At 40.5% G+C, this 18,474-nt stretch overlaps 1 protein-coding gene across 2 annotated transcripts in view; it reads left to right on the top strand.

The window, feature by feature from the left end:
- Positions 1-18,474, top strand: part of LOC132378296 (dual 3',5'-cyclic-AMP and -GMP phosphodiesterase 11A-like) — a 266,270-nt gene that overhangs the window by 210,245 nt on the left and 37,551 nt on the right. For both annotated transcript variants that reach the window (XM_059945103.1, XM_059945102.1), the window contains 4 exons: positions 31-108; positions 5,271-5,334; positions 8,801-8,875; positions 17,328-17,411. In XM_059945103.1, the coding sequence (XP_059801086.1) occupies positions 31-108; positions 5,271-5,334; positions 8,801-8,875; positions 17,328-17,411 (301 nt within the window). The remainder of the gene's footprint in view (positions 1-30; positions 109-5,270; positions 5,335-8,800; positions 8,876-17,327; positions 17,412-18,474) is intronic.

Below are 18,474 nucleotides of genomic sequence, written 5' to 3'. Positions count from 1 at the left end.
CAAAGTACTATTTTTTTCATCCGAATGCAGGCTGCGCTCTACGTTCTTCGAGTATGTCATGTCCGGGGAACATAACTGGTGCCTTGAGAAGCACAGGCAAATGCTGAGGTAACGTAGTATTCTGAAACTGATTTGTTTTTTTTTTCTCTGTGAAGAATGCATGATCACAATAATTACATTGGTAACTAATTACACCATTAATGGAACTAATTATCAATGAACTAGGCAACACTCTGAAAGGAGACAGCAGTTCCTTCTTTGTTTTACTATAGTCAGGCACAATTTACACCCGGTGTCCTCTTTATCAGGTACAGGAATAGTACCCGGTGTGGTCTTCTGCTGCTGTAGCCCCTCCACTTAAAGGTTTAATGTGCTGTGCGTTCAGAGATGCTCTTCTGCGCACCACTGTTGTAACACGTGGTTATTTGAGCTCCTGTCACCTTCCTGTCAGCTTGAACCCGTCTGACCATTCTCTCCCAGCCCCTCTCAATAGCAAGGCATTTTTTTTCCCACAGAACTGCTGCTCACTGAATCGTTTTCTGTTTCTTGCACCATTCTCAGCAGCACCACCTGCCGAGCATTGTGGGCATGCTATGTTGGCACCAGAATGTGTGGTGACACTTGCCCTCTGCACATCCTTAGGTGTGTTGATTGTTAATGCAAACAAGACGTTTCACTGTATGTTGTGATGTACATGTGATAAATACACCTGAACTTGAGTCGTCTCAAGGGCAATTGGAAGTGAGGATCAGTGAAAAATCATTGACGATGCATTTGAATTTAGTTGGACCCATGGGAATAGAAACAGAGCTAATGTTTATCAGAATCATGTTTAACAGCCCATTCACTTCAAGATTTGACGGGTTGTGTGTTCAGAAATGCTCTTCTGCACACGACTATTGTAAGGTGCGATTGTTTGAGTTACTGTCACCTTTCTGACAGCTTGAACCACTCTGGCCATTTTCATCTGACCTCTCTCATTAACAAGGCATTTTCACCCACAGAACTGATTTTTTTCACACCATTCTCTGTAAACACTAGAGACCGTTGTGAATGAAAATTCCAGGAGATCAGTGGTTTCTGAGATACTCAAACCACCCCGTGTGGCACCAACTATCATTCTATGGTCAAAGTCACTCAGATCACATTTCTTCCCCATTCTGATGTTTGGACTGTACAACTGAATCTCTTGACCATGTCTGCAAGCATTTCTTCATTTAGTTGTTGCCACATGATTGGCTGATTAGACATCTGCATTAACAAGCATGAGTACAGGACTACCTAAAAAAATGGCCGCTGAATGTAAATGCAACTGTTAAATGCCATGTTTTCATCTGTAGAAAGTGTTGAATGGCAAATGATATGTGCAAGTTCAATGGCCTACTCACCAGGGTAGGCGTGTCAGCAGCTTTCTCTCTGTTTCAACTTCAGCCAGTCATTGAAGTCCTGGGTGGGGCCTCAGGAATACAGCTACACTCAGATGTAGAAAGATTCTTCATTGCTGTTTCTGTTTTACCCGTCAAGGTTGTTAGCCCTTGGCTGAAACCCCGGATCTGGAGGAGCTGTGGACCCCACTAAGTCTGGCCTCTACGTTTTGACCTGTTTGGCATGGGTGACCCTATGAAGAGCCAAAGTACAAAGCCCTGACTCCAGCCAACATAGCTCTCTGGGTCACTGAGGCACGCAAGCCCCCAAACCACAACAAGGTTGTGGTCCTTTTGGGGGTTTCTAATAGTAACATTAAAAGCGGACTGATGCTGGGATATTGTTTCTAGAGCATTGCTGTTTATTTTGACTTTCACAACTATCTGATATCATTGTGTGATACTGGGGAGTGAATTTTGATTGGCTATTTGATTAGTGGAAGGAAGGGGAAAATGAAATGATTGTAGAAGAGCCCAGTCCTATTCTCCCTGGACACTCAAGCACAATTAAGTGATTTGACATCATCAACAAAAGATAAACACAAGGGAGTCTGTAGATGCTGAAAACGCAAAATAACACGCGCAAAATCCTGCAGGAACTCGGGAGATCAGGCGGCGAATATGCAAATGAATACATATTCGACCTTTTAGGCTAAGGCCCTTCATCAGGAATGGAAAGGAAAGTCGAAGAAGCAAGAATAAGAAGATGCGGGAGGGGTAAGTGTACAAGTTAGATGGTGATAAGTGAAGCCAGGAGAGGTGAATGTAGGTGGTTGGGTGGGGGAGAGGGGGGGGATGAAGTGAGAAGATAGGAGGTGACAGGTGGGCAAGTTAAAGGGCTGGAGAAGAAGAAATCTGATAGAGGAGAGTGGAGCAAGGCAGACAGGGAAGGAGGAGGGGCACCAGGCGAAGGTGATGGGCAGGCCAGGAGAAGACAAGGGGTAAGAAGGGAGCCAGAGTTGGAGATTGGAAGAAGAGGGGTGGGGGAAGGAGGAAAAAAGATCTTTTGGTTAACCAGCATGGAATAAAAACTAGATTATTTGTGTAAGCTGCTATTCCATCTCTGGGATGTGTCTGGCAAGAGAGGACCAATAACTCTTGCTTCAACGTGCACGGTTTGTAATTAAGTTGGAATGTGTCCAGAATATAAAGGTTAAATCCAGTATGGTAATTTGCAGTTTGGTCACTGATTTGTGAAATCCTAAATGTGACCCAGTTACTTTGAGTTTGAAGAGTTGTAGTGTCATAGAGCACTACACTCTGAAGCTGGCCCTTTGGCCCATCTAGCCCATGCTGAACTGTTATTCTGCCAGGATTGGCTGCTTACCTATAATCAATAAATTCGATATCGTGTTGCACATAGTGCATTTTCCCTAGGCAGAAAATGAGGTGCTGCTTCTCAACCTTGAAGCTAAGTTGAATACCAGATTATGACAGAGGATGTCAGGGGAAGATTGGAAAGAGGATAGAAAATTAAAATATCAGCTGACAGGAAGCTCTGACTCACTCTTGTGGACAGAAGCAATTAGCAGTCGTTCAATCTACATTTGGTTTCTCCAATAGAGAACACAGAACAGCACAGCAGGTTTGATTCCAGAGGAAATGCACAAACGTAGGCATAGAACAGTACAGCACAGGAACAGGCCCTTCGGCCCACAATGTCAATGCCAAATTGGCTAAAAGGCAAATCAAAAACACCCGAACACTAATCCCTCATACCCACGCAATGTCCACATCCCTCCACCTTGTGCCTATCTAAAGGTCTCTACGGAATTTGCCTCTACCACTATACCAGTCAACAGATTCCAGGAATCCACCACTCTCTGAGTAGAAAAATTACTTGATTTGGGAGTTGAAGTCATGCTTTGTTTGGACTGGACATTGGGCTATGACGTTATGCTGACCCTTCAAACTACTCTAATCAACCTAACCCTTCTCTCCTGCTTAGCCCTCAATTTTCTGTCATCCTGTTTTCTGTTAAGAGTTTCTTAAATACCTCTAATGTATCTGCCTTTACCAAAGGCAGAGTGTTCCATACTCTCACCTTTCTGTATAAAAAAACTTACTCTGATATCCCCCCTATACTTACCTCCAATCACCTTATGATTATGCCCCTTCGTTTCAGCCTGTGATATTATGCATTTTGCAAAAATGAATATATTACACAAAATTAAAGAAAGTCTAGTGCTTGCTGCTTGGCCTGGAAGAGTTGATGGTGGGAAAGGATGGGAAGTTTAAAGGGCAAGTGTTGCACCTTCTGCAGTCCCATGAGAAAGTTCCATGAGGGGAGCAAGGCATTGGAGAAGTGGGAATTCCACAGGGAATGGTCCATGTGGAATTTGAGAAGGGAGAGAGGAGGAGATGGAGAGATGGAGCTGGTGGTGGAATCTCATTGAAGGCAATGCAAATTATGGAGGGTAATCCATTCTTTGTGCTAAGGCTGGGGTGGAATAAGAGAACAAGAGGAACCCTGTCTGAGAGGAGGTGAGGGTGAGAGCAGATATTTTGGACATCAGAAAAAGAAGTTGAGAATTGTTTCAACTCTGGTGGTGGAGAAGCCAAGGAAAAGAAAGGAACTTTGGAGGCGTTGGTGTGGAAAATCTCACTAGAAGTATAATTGATTAGGGTGTATTCATAAATATGTCTTTATACTCCCTAATCAAATATACTTCTCTTCCAGAATTAAATGTTACATTTAACATTTGATTGTGAAAGAAATGCATATTTGATTCGGGGCGTAAAGTCATGCTTTGTTTGGACTTGATTCTACAACTTCTGTTCCAGCTCTAATGATTAAGATGGAAAAACTGCTGAAGGAATGAAGTCCCCATTGGAGATGCCAGGGATTCTGCAGATGCTGGAAATCTTGAGCAACTCACACAAAAATGCTGGAACACCTCAGCAGATTAGACAGCATCTATGAGAGGAAATGAACAATTGAAGTTTCAGTCTGTGACCATTCATCAGGATGGCAATGGAAGATGGCAGAACCCAGGTGGGGGGAGGGGGAGAAGCACAAGCTGGCGGGTAGCAGGTGAGTCCAGGTGAGGAAAAACTTTGACTATTCATTTCCTCCCTTAGGTGCTGCCTGGCCCACTGAATTCCTCCAGCATTTTGTATCTGTGTGTAGCTCAAGTTCTTTCAAGAAGCAATGTGGGAGAAGGTGTACTTGTGATAGATGGTGATCTGAGGGTCGGTAATGGGTGTAGGTCTCTAACACAGCAACCAAAATGGAGATAGGGATATAGGAAAGAGAAAAGAAGATTCACATCTATCCCTTCATGCCAGCTCAAGATGATTTATTTCATAATATCACATGCTAATACCTCTAAATAGCCTATTTCAATTTTAAATTTTGCTTATACATATCTGCTGTATATTGTAATTACCAAATGGATTATAACAATCTATTTCGAAGTACACTTCAATATGGAGTCAATAAAATAATATTAATAACCAAAATATAATTAAAAAATTGAAAAGCTGGAAATATTCTGCAGATCAAGTGATGTCTATGTTAACATCTTAAGCTGCTGACTTGACTTCAGAATTGATTAAACTTATTGACCGGAAGCATTAATCTCTTCCTCCCTCTACAGGTACCAGCTCATATGATGAGTATATCCAGCACTTTAATGCTCCTACTTCAGACTTCTCCTGTTCACAATATTTTGCCCCCAGATAATTGCAATATCAGTAAAAGAAGGAAAAGTTCATTGTCCATCAGAAAGAAACAAGCAGGTTATATTTGATATCTTGATGTGGTGATCAGGCTCAAATTGTCCCGGCAGTTCTGATAGATGAATTCAATTTCATTTATCATTATCATTTTATTTTTGACATCAGGTCTATGCTGATGACAGCCTGTGATTTAGGAGCAGTTACCAAGCCTTGGGAGATCTCTAAGCAGGTGAGTACAGGAAACCCTTTCCCATCATGATAAAGAATAATAAATGTTTGAAAATTGCAATGTTGTTATGTTTGAAGTCTCTCTCTCTCACACACACACACACACACACACACACACACACACACACACACACACACACACACACACACACACACACACACACACACACACACACACACACACACACACACACACACACACACACACACACACCTGCAGATGCTGGAAATCCAAGGAGAGACACACAAATGCTTCGGGCTGAAACATTGACTATTTATTCATTTCCATAGATGCTGTGTGTTTATATATATATATTTGTACATGTGTATGGGTGTGTGTGTGTGTGTGTGTGTGTGTGTGTGTGTGTGTGTATTTAGTAATTCACTTATTTCTCAAATCTATATACAAAATTTTATTTTTTTGCCCTTTATAACAAGACAACTATAGAGTCCACAATCTGTTAAAAGTAACATTTATACTGCAAAAAAAATGTGTATCTGATTAGGGGTGGAAAGTCATGTTTAGCTTGGACAAGATTCTACACCTTTTGTTCCAGTACCAAACCAGTACAACTTTCATTTTGCTTCCAAAGCAAACCATGCATGATTTTTTTTTTCTAATGTCACAGATAAAAAGTTCTCCCCTCAGAACGATCCTCCCTTTAAATGTGGTGTTTATACTCAGTGACCACTTTAAAAGGTGGCTCCTGTACCTAACAAAGTAGCCACTCTGCACGTATATTTCTGGTCTTCTGCTGCTGTAGCCTGTCCATTTCAAGGTTTGACATGATGTGCATTCAGAGGTGCTCTTCTGAACTCAACTGTTGTAAAGCGTGGTTATTTGAGTTACTATCGCTTTTCAGTCTGGGCATTCTCTGATCTCTATGAATCGCAGGGCAATTTTTATCCAGAGAACTGCCTCTTGCTAGACTTTGTTTTGTTTATTACACCACTGTCTGTAAACTCAAGAGACTATTGTGTGCGAAAATCCCAGGAGATCAGACATTTCTGAGATCTCAAACCACCCTATCTGGCACCAACAATTATTCCATGGTCAAAGTCATTTAGTTCACATGTCGTCCCTCATTTTGATGATTGGACTGAACAGCAACTGAACCTGTTGACCATGTCTGCAGGCTTTTATGCATGAGTTCTGCCACATGACTGGCTGATTAGACGTGTGCATCAATGAGCAGCTGTGGAGATGCACCTAATAAAGTGGCCACCGAATGTATTTGTCCTGCTAACAGGTGCTAATGAATCTAATGCCTGATCCTCACAAAAATCCAATAAAATATAATTTCTAGAAAGAATCTTTTGTCCTCAAAGGACAAAATATCCTGCAGCAGCAGTATATTTGGCCATTGCTGAAATTGAAAGGGTCAAAGGTTATTTATTATCAAAGTATACACAATGAATTTTTTCTTCTCCAGATAGCCACAAAACCAAAAAGGAAAAGAGTGGCAGCACGTTCACTGTACAGTACATGTCTGTCATGTTATTAAACTGTTTCCAAACACTAGGATGAATAACCAGAAATAACTGAACTTTAAAGTTTTATTTCCTCTTTCCAGCTAAGTATAAAAGCAACAAATGAAAAATATAATTTCAGTATTAAATTGTTCAATGAAAAGATATGTAATTAAAGTGTGAGCTGTTCATTCATCTACAAAAAAACTATGTTTACGGATACAGTTATATCCGTATTAATTAAGTGAGGCATTTTCCCTTGCCCTGGCTGTTGTATGCCAGCCATAAGTCTCAGTCTTTATCAAGAATTGTCTCTGTTACATTTTGTGATATTTCAAGATTCACACAGTGCCCTTGGCATGAACAATAAGTACCTATTCAATATTGTGATGTGGACATCAAGTATGGAAAATGCCCTAAGTTAATTACTGCACCCTAAATTAGATAAAGGAAAGTAATTGCTCTTTGAATTATTGCACCTAATCTCATTCAGAATGGCAGAAAAATGATTGATCCGTTTTGTGAGTTATGAAGCAATCTGTCTAACTGTATGTGAACCTATTTACAAATGTGCCATTGCCTTGTCCTATTTACATTACTAATAATTTCTGTGCCATAAATGTGCAGATTTTCTCATGCTTTTCTTAATTATAGGCAAATTAGCCTTGTTGCTATGAAGGATGGTGGGCTACGCCTCAGACTTAATCATGTGGATGCTACATTCATGTAGCTTAGCGACAGTTTTGACACAAGGTTTAATGCAATTTGTATCATGTTTTGCAGTTGTCTTTTTAAATATTTGATAAAGAATAAAATGTTTAAATACATAATCACAATAAAGCACATTACCTTTCCAGACTTCCAACCAGTAGATATACACTCTATCTTTTTCAGTGTTAATATCAGTGGCATATGTTGTGAAATTCATTAAATATGTAGTGCAAAAAAAATCATTAGTGAGGTAGTAACACACACAAATGCCAGAAAAGCTCAGCAGATCAGACTGCACCTATGGAAAAGAGTAAACATTCTATGTTACGGGCTGAGACCCTTCTTTCTAATGAAGGGTCTTGACCCGAAATGTCGACTGTTTACTCTTATGCATAGACACTGCTGATTTTCTCCAGCATTTTGTGTGTGTGTTGCTTTGGATTTCCAGCATCTGCAGATTTCCTCATGTTAGTGAGGTGCTGTTCATGGGTTCAATGTCCACTGAGAAATCTGATGACAATGGAAGAAGCTATTCCTGAATCGTTGAGTATGTGCCTTTAGGCTCCGGTACCTCCTCCTTTTCTAAGTTACTTAAAAATAACTGTGCTCTTTGTTCTCTTTTTCACACTTAGTTTTAGTTTATCTCTAAACACCTGCATAAATATCTAATACAAAGATGGAAGCAGTTTGTAACTGGTCAAAGAAAAGGCAAAGATCAGAAACAGTTAATGTTTGGGATCTGTAACAGCTTTGGTACAACAATGGCTAGTAGTAAAATCTGAAAACAATAGGTAGACAAGACAATTTATTACTGATACTTCTCTTATTCAGAAAAGGGAAACATCCAGGCCAGGCTCTCTTTTCGCTACTACCATTGGACAAGAGCTACAGAAGCATTATTACACTATCAGGTTCAGGAACAGTTATTACCCTAGAACCTATGGATGCCTTTCAAGGACTCTATAACTTATGCTTGCAGTATTATTTTTTTCTTTTGTCTTTCTTTTTGTTACTACTTTCATAGTTTGTCTTTGTTGCCCATTGCTGTCTGTCTTAGTTATTCATAGTTTTCATAAACTCTATTTTCCTGTAAATGTCTGCAAGAAAATGAATCTCAAGGTATTATATGGTGACAAATACACAGTACTTTGAACTTTGTGATATTGCATGAAGCTTTAAAGCCACATATGACTTATTGATAATTAATTGCTCTAATTAAAATGTGTTTGGTCAGTCTGAAATCATGGTAGGTAAGTTTATAGAACACATACACTTCTGTTTTGTAGGTGGCAGAGTTGGTAACGAGTGAGTTCTTCGAGCAAGGAGACAGGGAGAGAGCCGAACTGAAGCTGACACCAGCTGTGAGTATTTAAATTAACACCTTCATCAGTTTTTTATTCTTTTTTTTTATTTTTTTTATATTTTATATTTAAACTTTATTTATTTATTTTTTTATTTATGTACAAAAAAAGCCACTCCTTTCTGAGCTCTGCCTTGGGAAATTATCAGACAGGAAGAGAACGTCATTCAAGGATCTGCACAAAGCTTACTTGAAGAAATGTATCATCGAGATGGCACAATAACACTATTAGAGAGACAAAGGCCTGGGTTTTATTTCTTCCGCTGCCTGTAAGGTGTTTGTACATTCTGCCCATGATAGCTTTGGTTTCCTCCAGATGCTCCCTTATTTCAAAGATGTATAGCTTAGTGGGTGAATTGGTATCAGAAATGTAATTGGGCAGCTTGGGCATGTTGGGCTAGAAGGGCCTGTTACTGTGTTGTATCACTAAATAATTTAAAAAAAAACATCTATACTGACTGCAGGGAGCCTTTCCATCACATCTGCTCAAAATGGAGAAGGAACATTCAGGATATTACTGATAATCTCAGGACTTTAGCAACCAGAGTTTTTTTTTTGCAGCTATCTCACAAACTATAGTACTGTGCAGTAGTCTTAGGTATATTTATATGGCTAGGGTGTTAGAACTATTGCACAGAACTGTATTTGTCAACGTGGAGTGTAGAGCCATTTGTAAATCCGGTGGAAGCAAAGGATGCTGGGAATGGTGGGGGTGGAGCATGTAGGAGGGGTGTGGGACAGCTGGCAGAGAAGTAATTTTGGGGCAGGGGCAGGGGGAGGTGGCATGGCTGCAGACACACCCAGCCCAGAGGCACCAGGCAATGTTATTTGATTCCAAACAATTGGTTTATTGATCATTACAGAATGTCTCTCTGGTTCTTCCCGCTCCCTCTCTTCTCCCTTCCCCTTTGTCCAACCACGATTCGCCTCTCCCTACCCCCTTCCCACTCTCAGTCCACAATAAGGACCCATCAAAATCAGGTTTATCATCACTCACATATGTAATGAAATTTGATTTGCTTTTGCAGCCACAGCACAGTGCAATACATAAAATTACTACAGTACCGTGCAGAAGCCTTAGGTACCCTCTCAATATATATAATAATAAAGGAGGTATTTATTTATATATATATATATATATATATATATATACACCTCCTTTACTATAATACCATAAGATGCAGGAGCAGAATTTGACCAATTAGCCCATTGAGTCTGCTCCACCATTTCATCAGGGCTGATCATTTTTCCCTTTCAGCCCCAATCTTCTCATATCCCTTCATGCCCTGACCAATCAACCTCTGCCTTAAATATACCTTATGGCTTGTTAATGTTATTTCTCCAGATATGCACAATTTATTTATTCTAAAAAATGAATTTTATAGACATTTCTCTAATAGTAATCTCGTGTACACTTCATTCAACTTTTGAACGGTGATTTTAAGTTTATCCCATAAGGAAAGAAAAGATGATAACTCTAAATGTCAACGAGACGCTAATTTTGACCAGTTAAATAACTCATTAGTCACAATTTTTAATACTCAATATCCTACTGTTCAACTATTAAACCATTTCAAAACTATCAAGCTTTATGCTGGCCGGATCTTAATTAAGAAGGAACACATTTTTCAAAATGTCTGGGCAACCAAAAATGCTTCACAACAAGTGAAGTACTTCCTGAAGTGCGGTCACTGATGCAATGCAGGCAGTGAATTCGCACAGTCAAGAAGAATGTGGTTGCAACAACAAAATAAAAACACTCTCAATAGATCACAACCTACACTTCTGTATTCACATTCATGGAGTGTCCTTGAGCACAACGATTGGACTCAGCAGAATCTAGGACCAGAGGACACAGCCTCAGAATAGAGATGAGGAGGTAATTCTTCAGCCAGAGAGTGGTGAATCTGTGGAATTCATTGCCACAGGTGGCTGTGGGGGGTTAAGTCATTGGGTATATTAAAAGCAGAGTTTGATAGGTTCCTGATTAGTCAGGAAATGGGGAGAAGGCAGGAGATTGGGTCTGAGGAAGTAGATCAGTCATGATGAAATGGTACAGCAGACTTGATGGGCCATCTGGCCTAATTCTGCTTCTATATCTTATAGTATACTGAGATCTGTTAGACTAATGGTTTAGCACCAATTCATTGATTACAGAAGCTCATGTGCTTCAGTTTGCCTTTACTGTGGCAATCTTGCTACATGTAGCTTTATTGATTGGAGATAGATTTTCGTTGCTGATATTGATACTTACCTGATACCTGTTTTGAATTATGCTGATATCAAGCAAGCAATGCATTACTTTAATAGAACATTCACCTGTGTTGAATTATCTGTGCGATAGCTGAAGCCAACCTGAATTGCTGAAGTCGTTCCAGTCTGTATGACAAGGTGCCTAATTACAGAGAGTCTCATTATCAATTTTCTGCCATCCCTGCTGCAGTTATTCCAAAGTGGAAAACCTAACTCACCGCTGAGAACCACAAAATCCCTTTGTATTTTGTTTCAGTCAATGGGATGGAGAGTAATGATGGGATCCCACTAAATGGTTTGAAATCTCGTTCTCAGCTTGACAGATGTGGATTTGAATTTAGTTAAAAAGAAATCTTAACAATCCCTTATTTGACTCCTGACGCCAACAGAAATCGTGGTCAAAGCCAAGATTAATTGGCAGCTCCAGTTGCCGGGTTGAGTTGAGATTATCTTTCCACAGTTAGTTAATCAAGTGTTTGTGGTTTAAATCAGCCAAGATCCCGGCATATGAAAATCTTTATTCACGGTGTTAATGGGATACTCAAGGTTTTAATCTTTTCAGTTTTACTCTTTACTTTATGACACAGAAAAAATTTTCAAGGATGTTACCAGAACTGGAGGACCTGAGTTGTAAGGACAGATTGAATAGGTTAGGACTTTATTCCTTGGAATGTAGAAGATTGAGGGGAAATTTGATAGAAGTATATGAAATAGTGCAAAGGTATAGATAGAATAAATGCAAGCTGACTTTTCCCATTGAGGTTTGGTGGGACTACAACCAGGGGTCATTGGTTAAGGGTGAAAGGTGAAAAGTTTAAGGGAAACTTCTTCACAGAGGGTCGTGGGAGTGTGGAACAAGCTGCCAGCACAAGTGGTGCATGCGGGCTTGATTTCCACACTTCCAAGAAGTTTGGATAGGTATATGGATGGTAGGGGTCTGGAAGGCTATGTGCAGGCCGATGGGAATAGGCAGTGGAAACGGTTTGGCATAGAGAAGATGGGCCGAAGGGCCTGTTTCTGTGCTGTACTTTTCTATGACTCTATGGCACTTGAGGATTATTTATCTGATATCTTAGTTCTGCATCTATATCCTGTGCTGAAGGCTTTCAGGAATGAAGTTAATAGTATAAAGCACAATCATCTATGGTGTTGATCATTATGATATATTTTTCCAGTCATATTTCTGCTATGTATATTAACTCACAACAGTTCCATTTTGTGCCAAAGTACTAAAAGGTTAAGTATTACCATTGGTGTTCATTCAAAAATCAAACAGGGAGGGAGACTTGAATTAACATTGGCACATGATTTTCCTTGTCAATTTTTACACCATTCTTGAATATCTTTGCTCAGCTGATGAGTACTAATGACATTGACATTTCCAAGGAGACTGGCTGGAAAATATTACTGGGCTGAAGGAATTTCAGTGAGGAGTAGTTATTAACCTAGGGTATTTCAGTGGAAGTGTCATGGCAACTGCATATATGTTTTCAGCCTGTAGTAAGTCAGCTTCTTTATGTTCTCCCACATATCTAAACTGGAAATGTACAGCCTTCAAATCGGATTGGTCAGAAACCACTATTTTAGGCACTAACAGGACAGAGATCTGTTCACCTGGAGTACTTCGATTGATGGAGCAGTTCTATGTGACATTTCACCTATCAGGAAATTGGACTGGGTGATTCAACACATGATCCACTGTAATCCATCATACATCAAACATGCACACAATGATGTCATCAGTTGAACGTCTCAGTGCACAGAGCACAGGTAATGTTTATTTATTTAGAGATACAACACGGTAACAAGCCCTTCTGGCCCAATGAGCCCACACGCCCAATTACACCCATGTGACCTATTAGCCTACTGCCCCTGCGTCTTTGGAATGTGTGAGGAAACCAGAGCACCTGGAGGAAACCCACTCGGTTACGGGAAAAAATGTGCAGACTCCTTACAGACAGCAGCAGGAAATGAACCCGTGTTTCTGGCACTGTAATGGCGTCGCGCTGTTGTGAAATGAATCTGGGTTTAAAAGCGTTGTAATAGCTTAAACATTAATCACTACACTACTGTGAAACGAACCCAGGTTGCTGATGTTGTTATAGTGTTACACTGACCACTATGCTACCGTGAAGTAAACGCGAGTTTCTGGTGCTGTAAACGTGGCGCTAATTTCTACACTATGTGCCGCCCCTGTTCATTTTTTTTTCACTATTTACGGAGACATCAAGGAACCAGAGCAGGCACGGTAGCGTCACGGACAGCGCCAGCGATCACTGATCGGGGTTCAGTTCTCACAGCTGCCTGTGAGGAGTTGGCGTGCTCTTCCTGTGATCACATGGGTTTCCTCCAGCTGCTTCAGTTACCTCCCACAGTCCAAAGGCACATTTTGAGTTAGTGAGTGCGGGTGTGCTACGTTGGTACCAGGAAGCGTGAAGACACTTTGCAGGCTGCCCAGCACAATCCCGGTTGATTTGATACGATGCAAACGAGACATTTCACTGTACGTTTCAATGCACGTGTGACAAATGAAGCTAATCTTTCTGCATCTATCTGTCTATAGAGCCTCAGAACTAGCTGCAGGTGCTCAGGGACCTTTCAACACCAACCCACCGTGTTAAATCTGCAAGGGAATGTTGGCTCATAGTGAACCTCATTCAGTGGGGTTATCAGTGGTATCACATTCCATTACTAGGGATGTGGTAATGGACATAGTTGACCATATGGTCGATCAGAGATATCAGGGCAACTGGCAAAGACCTGTCCAAGAAGAATAGGGAATTCTACCATCATTGTGCTAATATTAATTCCTCAACCAAAATAGACTACTTACTGTTTATTTTCTATTTTTTTAAGCTGGCTTGGAGTGACAATTAAAAATCAAGTTTTGGGTAGTTCAGTGGGAAAATGCTCATGAATCTTAGAGTGACCTTTTTAACACAGACAATGCTGAAGGAACTCAGCAGGTCAGGCAGTATCTATTGAAAGGAATAAAGAGTCAACATTTTGGGCTGAGACCGTTCACCAGGACCTGATGATGGGTCTTGGCCCAAAACATCAACTCCTTACTCTTTTCCATAGATACTGCCTGACCTGCTGAGTTTCTCCAGCGTTCTATCTGTGTTGCTCTGGATCTCCAGCATCTGTAGAACCCCTTGTGTTTATGACCTTGTTAAACTTGGTTCAGAGGGCCCATGTTGCTGTTGTCTTATCTTACACATTTCCTAATAGATCTTTTACGTACCTATTGACCAGAATGCCCATCCCCTGTTTGAATTTGATTTAGAGCCTTCCATATTTCAAAGATTAATGATTATCTTTATTTGCCATGCGAATGTCAAAAAATACAATGAAATGCATTGTTTGCCTCAATGACCAGCACCATTTGAGATGTGCTGGGGGCACCCTGTCAGTGTTCGCGTGCCTCCAGTACCAATATAACGTGCTAACTTACTACCGACATGCTTGGGTGGAAACTGGAGCAAATCCAAGCAGTCATGGAGAGGAGGTACGAACTCCTTATAGACAACAGTAGGAACTGACCCATGGCCTTCTAATCGCTGGTGTAAAGCGTTAACGATAACTGCTACGCCAGCATGCTGCCCTCATGGCGGGTTTCCAGATTTGATGACTACTTCTGGTGGTAATTTCATTCCATACCTTCCTCCAAAATGCTGCTCTGCCATGTTCTATACGTCCTTGAGCACACATACACAAAGGCTTTGTTTATTTAGATGCAATGCAGATTTATCCCTTTGAGCCATGCCAACCAGCAATCTCATGATTTAATCCTAGCCTAATCGTGGGAGAATTTTCAATGACCGATGTGTTTTTGGGCTGTGAGAAGAAACTGGGGCACCCGGAGGAAACCTACAGGGTCATTGGGAGAATGTACCAACTCCTTACGGGCAGTGCTGGGAACTGAACCCCCGTCACTGTCACTGCAAAGTGTGTAACCACTATACTGCTGTTCAGTGATTTCTAGGAGATCAAAAGGTGAATGTAGATGCAGAGCATAGACCGAATATTCCTCAAATTTGCTTTATTACTCTACCATATTTGCCTAATTAATAACAATAATTGCACTTTAAAAACAACATGAAACATTATTAGACATTCAGAGGGCATGGTTACTGTGTAGAAAAACAAGCGGGGGGTCATTCTTGTGAAACGCTGCAGTTTTTTCCTTCCTAATGTGGGTGCTAAGTTGAAAGGCAGTAGTAACCTGCAGTTTCTATTTTTTATACATTCAGAGAATGCCGGTATTATGCAAAGTAAGTGTTGTTGCAGTCAGAAGATGGAAGAAACAAAGTTGCTCTATTATAAACACAAGAGGTTTCCAGATGCTCGAAATCCATTATTGCCAGAAATTATTCTCATCAGAAGTGAGAGATTATTGAAATATTAATATACTCAAAAGTGTTAATAGACTTGTAAATAAATATCTAGAAATGACCCAAAATATGCACAGTCATATTTTAATGAATATGCTTTTATCAAGACACCCCCGACGGAGTTTAGGTACTTTTATTGAGGCATGATTTAAACTGGAATAGATACAAAATTTGGCCGCTGGGCATACGTTTTAAAATGCAGCTTCCGTGCAATTTGATATAAAGCTCCCTGAATATCAAAAATCTCTGTAGAGCGGAGTCATTTGTCCATTCCCTGCCCTGTGAGGACTCCTAAATCAGGTATGGTAATGCTGGGCTACCAATGCAATACAATAAAATGGCAAATCAGGTCCATTCTCAGAAGGCCATTGATGGCACTTCAGTACAACTAATCTATTCCATGGACTCATGAGTTCTGGATCAGCTGCTAGAATTTATGACTTAGGAACTGGTCTCAGGTTAGTGTTAAAGCCTCAGCAGTTTCTGTCTGCTGCAAGCACATGCTCACTGAGGAGAAGGCGAAGGCAGCCAATTAAAATGAGCTCAAATGTGACCTTTACCAGCTGTCATGCTGATTATTGCTGGAGCTATTTGTACGGCCTGCCTTTCAACTCACTGCAGATTTTCGGAAGGGCATAACTTTGAGTAAGTCTTCAAATTCGCACAAAGCAGTAAGGCTAATCAACACCTTTGCCCACTAACCCACCCCGCCTGCACAGCAGCGTAGCGGTTCGTGCGCTGCCACTACAGCTTGGGGTGTTGGATTTCGGGGGTCATTTCCGGTGTCCTCTGTAAGAATGTTTCTACATTCTTCCCAGGTGCGTGTGTGTTTTCTCCAGGAGCTGCCACAGTCCGAAGACACACTGGCTAGTCGGTTAATTGGTCATTGTTAATTGTCCCATGATTAGGCGAGGGTTAAATCAGTGGGTGGCATGGTTCAGTGAGCCAGAAGGGCCTATTATGTGCTGTATCTCTAAATAAATACAAGCAAAAATAAATTTCCTGTCAGAGTCACCTTCTGTACAGACACTCCTGTGCCAAGCATCACTTTATGGACATACAGTCAATCTGTGTGTATATAACCTAGCCTTATGTATTTAGATTTATTGTGTTGTTGTACTATTGTCTTCTTTATCTTATTGTGGGTTTTTATGCTACATCGGGTCCAGAGTAACAATTATTTCATTCTCCTTTACACTGGAAATGATATTAAGCATTAAACAGTCTTAAACCTTAATCTTGAATTTCATTCCAAAATCAGAAAGTGAAGTACTTGCAAATATCTGGATTTTCTTAAACTCTAATATTTGTCAGTATCCGGATTTTCTAATGCTTTATTTGAGGGGAAAAACCTAGATTTTAAATGTTGTGGCCTGTAGCGACGAGTCTGCCTACAGTAATGTCACAGCTGACACCCAGTAAAATACATTGATGTGTAGGCAAATGCATCCTGCTGAACAGCACTCATAATTTGATTATAAATTGCACACCAGGGATAGATGATTTATAGCTTGTCAACACCTTACTTGACTTGTTTTATAATTTCCCTTCATTAGGAGTCTTTCATTATTTTGTTTGCTTTTAACAAAATTAATGCATCTTCATGCTCAAAAATCATACATGCATGGAGTGAGCAATGAATTAATCTTTTGACCTTGGAAGTGAACATGCAAAATGTAGGTAAAAATGCATGAAGAATTCTTGAGTTATTACTGCTATTAGCAATCCGTGAATGTCAGGTCCTGCAGTAACTGTACTCTTAGACGTGTCCTGAAACACAATTCTATCTTGGTGAATCTTCTACAGGCTATCTTTGACCGAAATAGGAAGGACGAGTTACCGGGTCTTCAGCTGGAGTGGATTGATGGGATTTGCAAGCCTTTGTTTGAGGTACTTTTGAAAGAGTCAATACATTGTAATCTTTTTTTTTAACTTCTTTCATCTGACTTTCTTAAAATCATTTTGAAACTAGTTGGAGAGCTGTAGAAATCCATCATTCAAAAGAAAGAAAAATTGAAATGTATTGATCACTATAAAAATGAACTGTGGAGTAATCTGAGCAGTGGATCAATTAAACACAGCAAATTTTCTTCTTTCATGGTCAATTGAAATGATTCTCAATCTGTGCCCAAGTGATGCATTAATTGCATTTGGAGGTAGCAAGTACAATAGAAGCTGGCCGGTCGTGTAGTGGCATCTGCACCGGACCTCGAGATGAATGGTTCCGGGCTAGAATCTGGCCGGCTTCTTGCTGTTTTCATTTGTACTCGGTTAAGCGTTGAGCTAGCAACTTGGCCTCGTAAAAAAAATAGACAAAAATGCTAAAGAAATGGCAGGGTTGCCACCCAGTGCGTCACAAGGCGCAGAAAGGAGTGATAAGTACAATAGAGTTGCAAACTCTAAAGACCCGGTGAAGGGTCCTGGCCCAATAGCTTGACTGCTTATTCCTCTCCATAGATGCTGCCTGACCTGATGAGTTCCTCCAGCATTTTGTTTGTGCTGAAAACTCTGTGGTTTGTAATGATTTCATTTGGTTACATCATGGCCATATGATATGACTTAGCAGATCAGTGTCCTTTTACCATTATTTTCACATTTGCCTGAGGAAAAATTGGGATCTTTGCAGTTCAGGCCTTTTGTGGCTGGCAATTGCGATAGTTGTATTGCAAGTTTCAGGGCCGAAAGGCTGGGTTCTTCTGCTACTGGAGAGGGAGGGTCCAGGTTGGGTGAGGAAATCCCTCAGTTATCGTAGTAATGTACCACCCTGGAGAGCCACAGGAATGGCCAAAGTGTGACTAATGTAACAGAGCAGCATTGAAAGCATTGACTGTGAAAGTAACAATTGAAAAGGTACTGCTTGCTTTGCTCTTGTATTTTTATTTTATTATGAGTAAAGATTACTTTGGCAAAAACAGGTCTCAGGAGCCAGGGGACCACTGGTAAGTGAGTGAAG

The sequence above is a fragment of the Hypanus sabinus genome, chromosome 20, assembly GCF_030144855.1.
Source record: "Hypanus sabinus isolate sHypSab1 chromosome 20, sHypSab1.hap1, whole genome shotgun sequence".
NCBI lineage: Eukaryota > Metazoa > Chordata > Chondrichthyes > Myliobatiformes > Dasyatidae > Hypanus > Hypanus sabinus.
The sequence above is the reverse complement of the archived record's forward strand: the minus strand, read 5'-3'. Positions and strand labels throughout refer to the sequence as shown.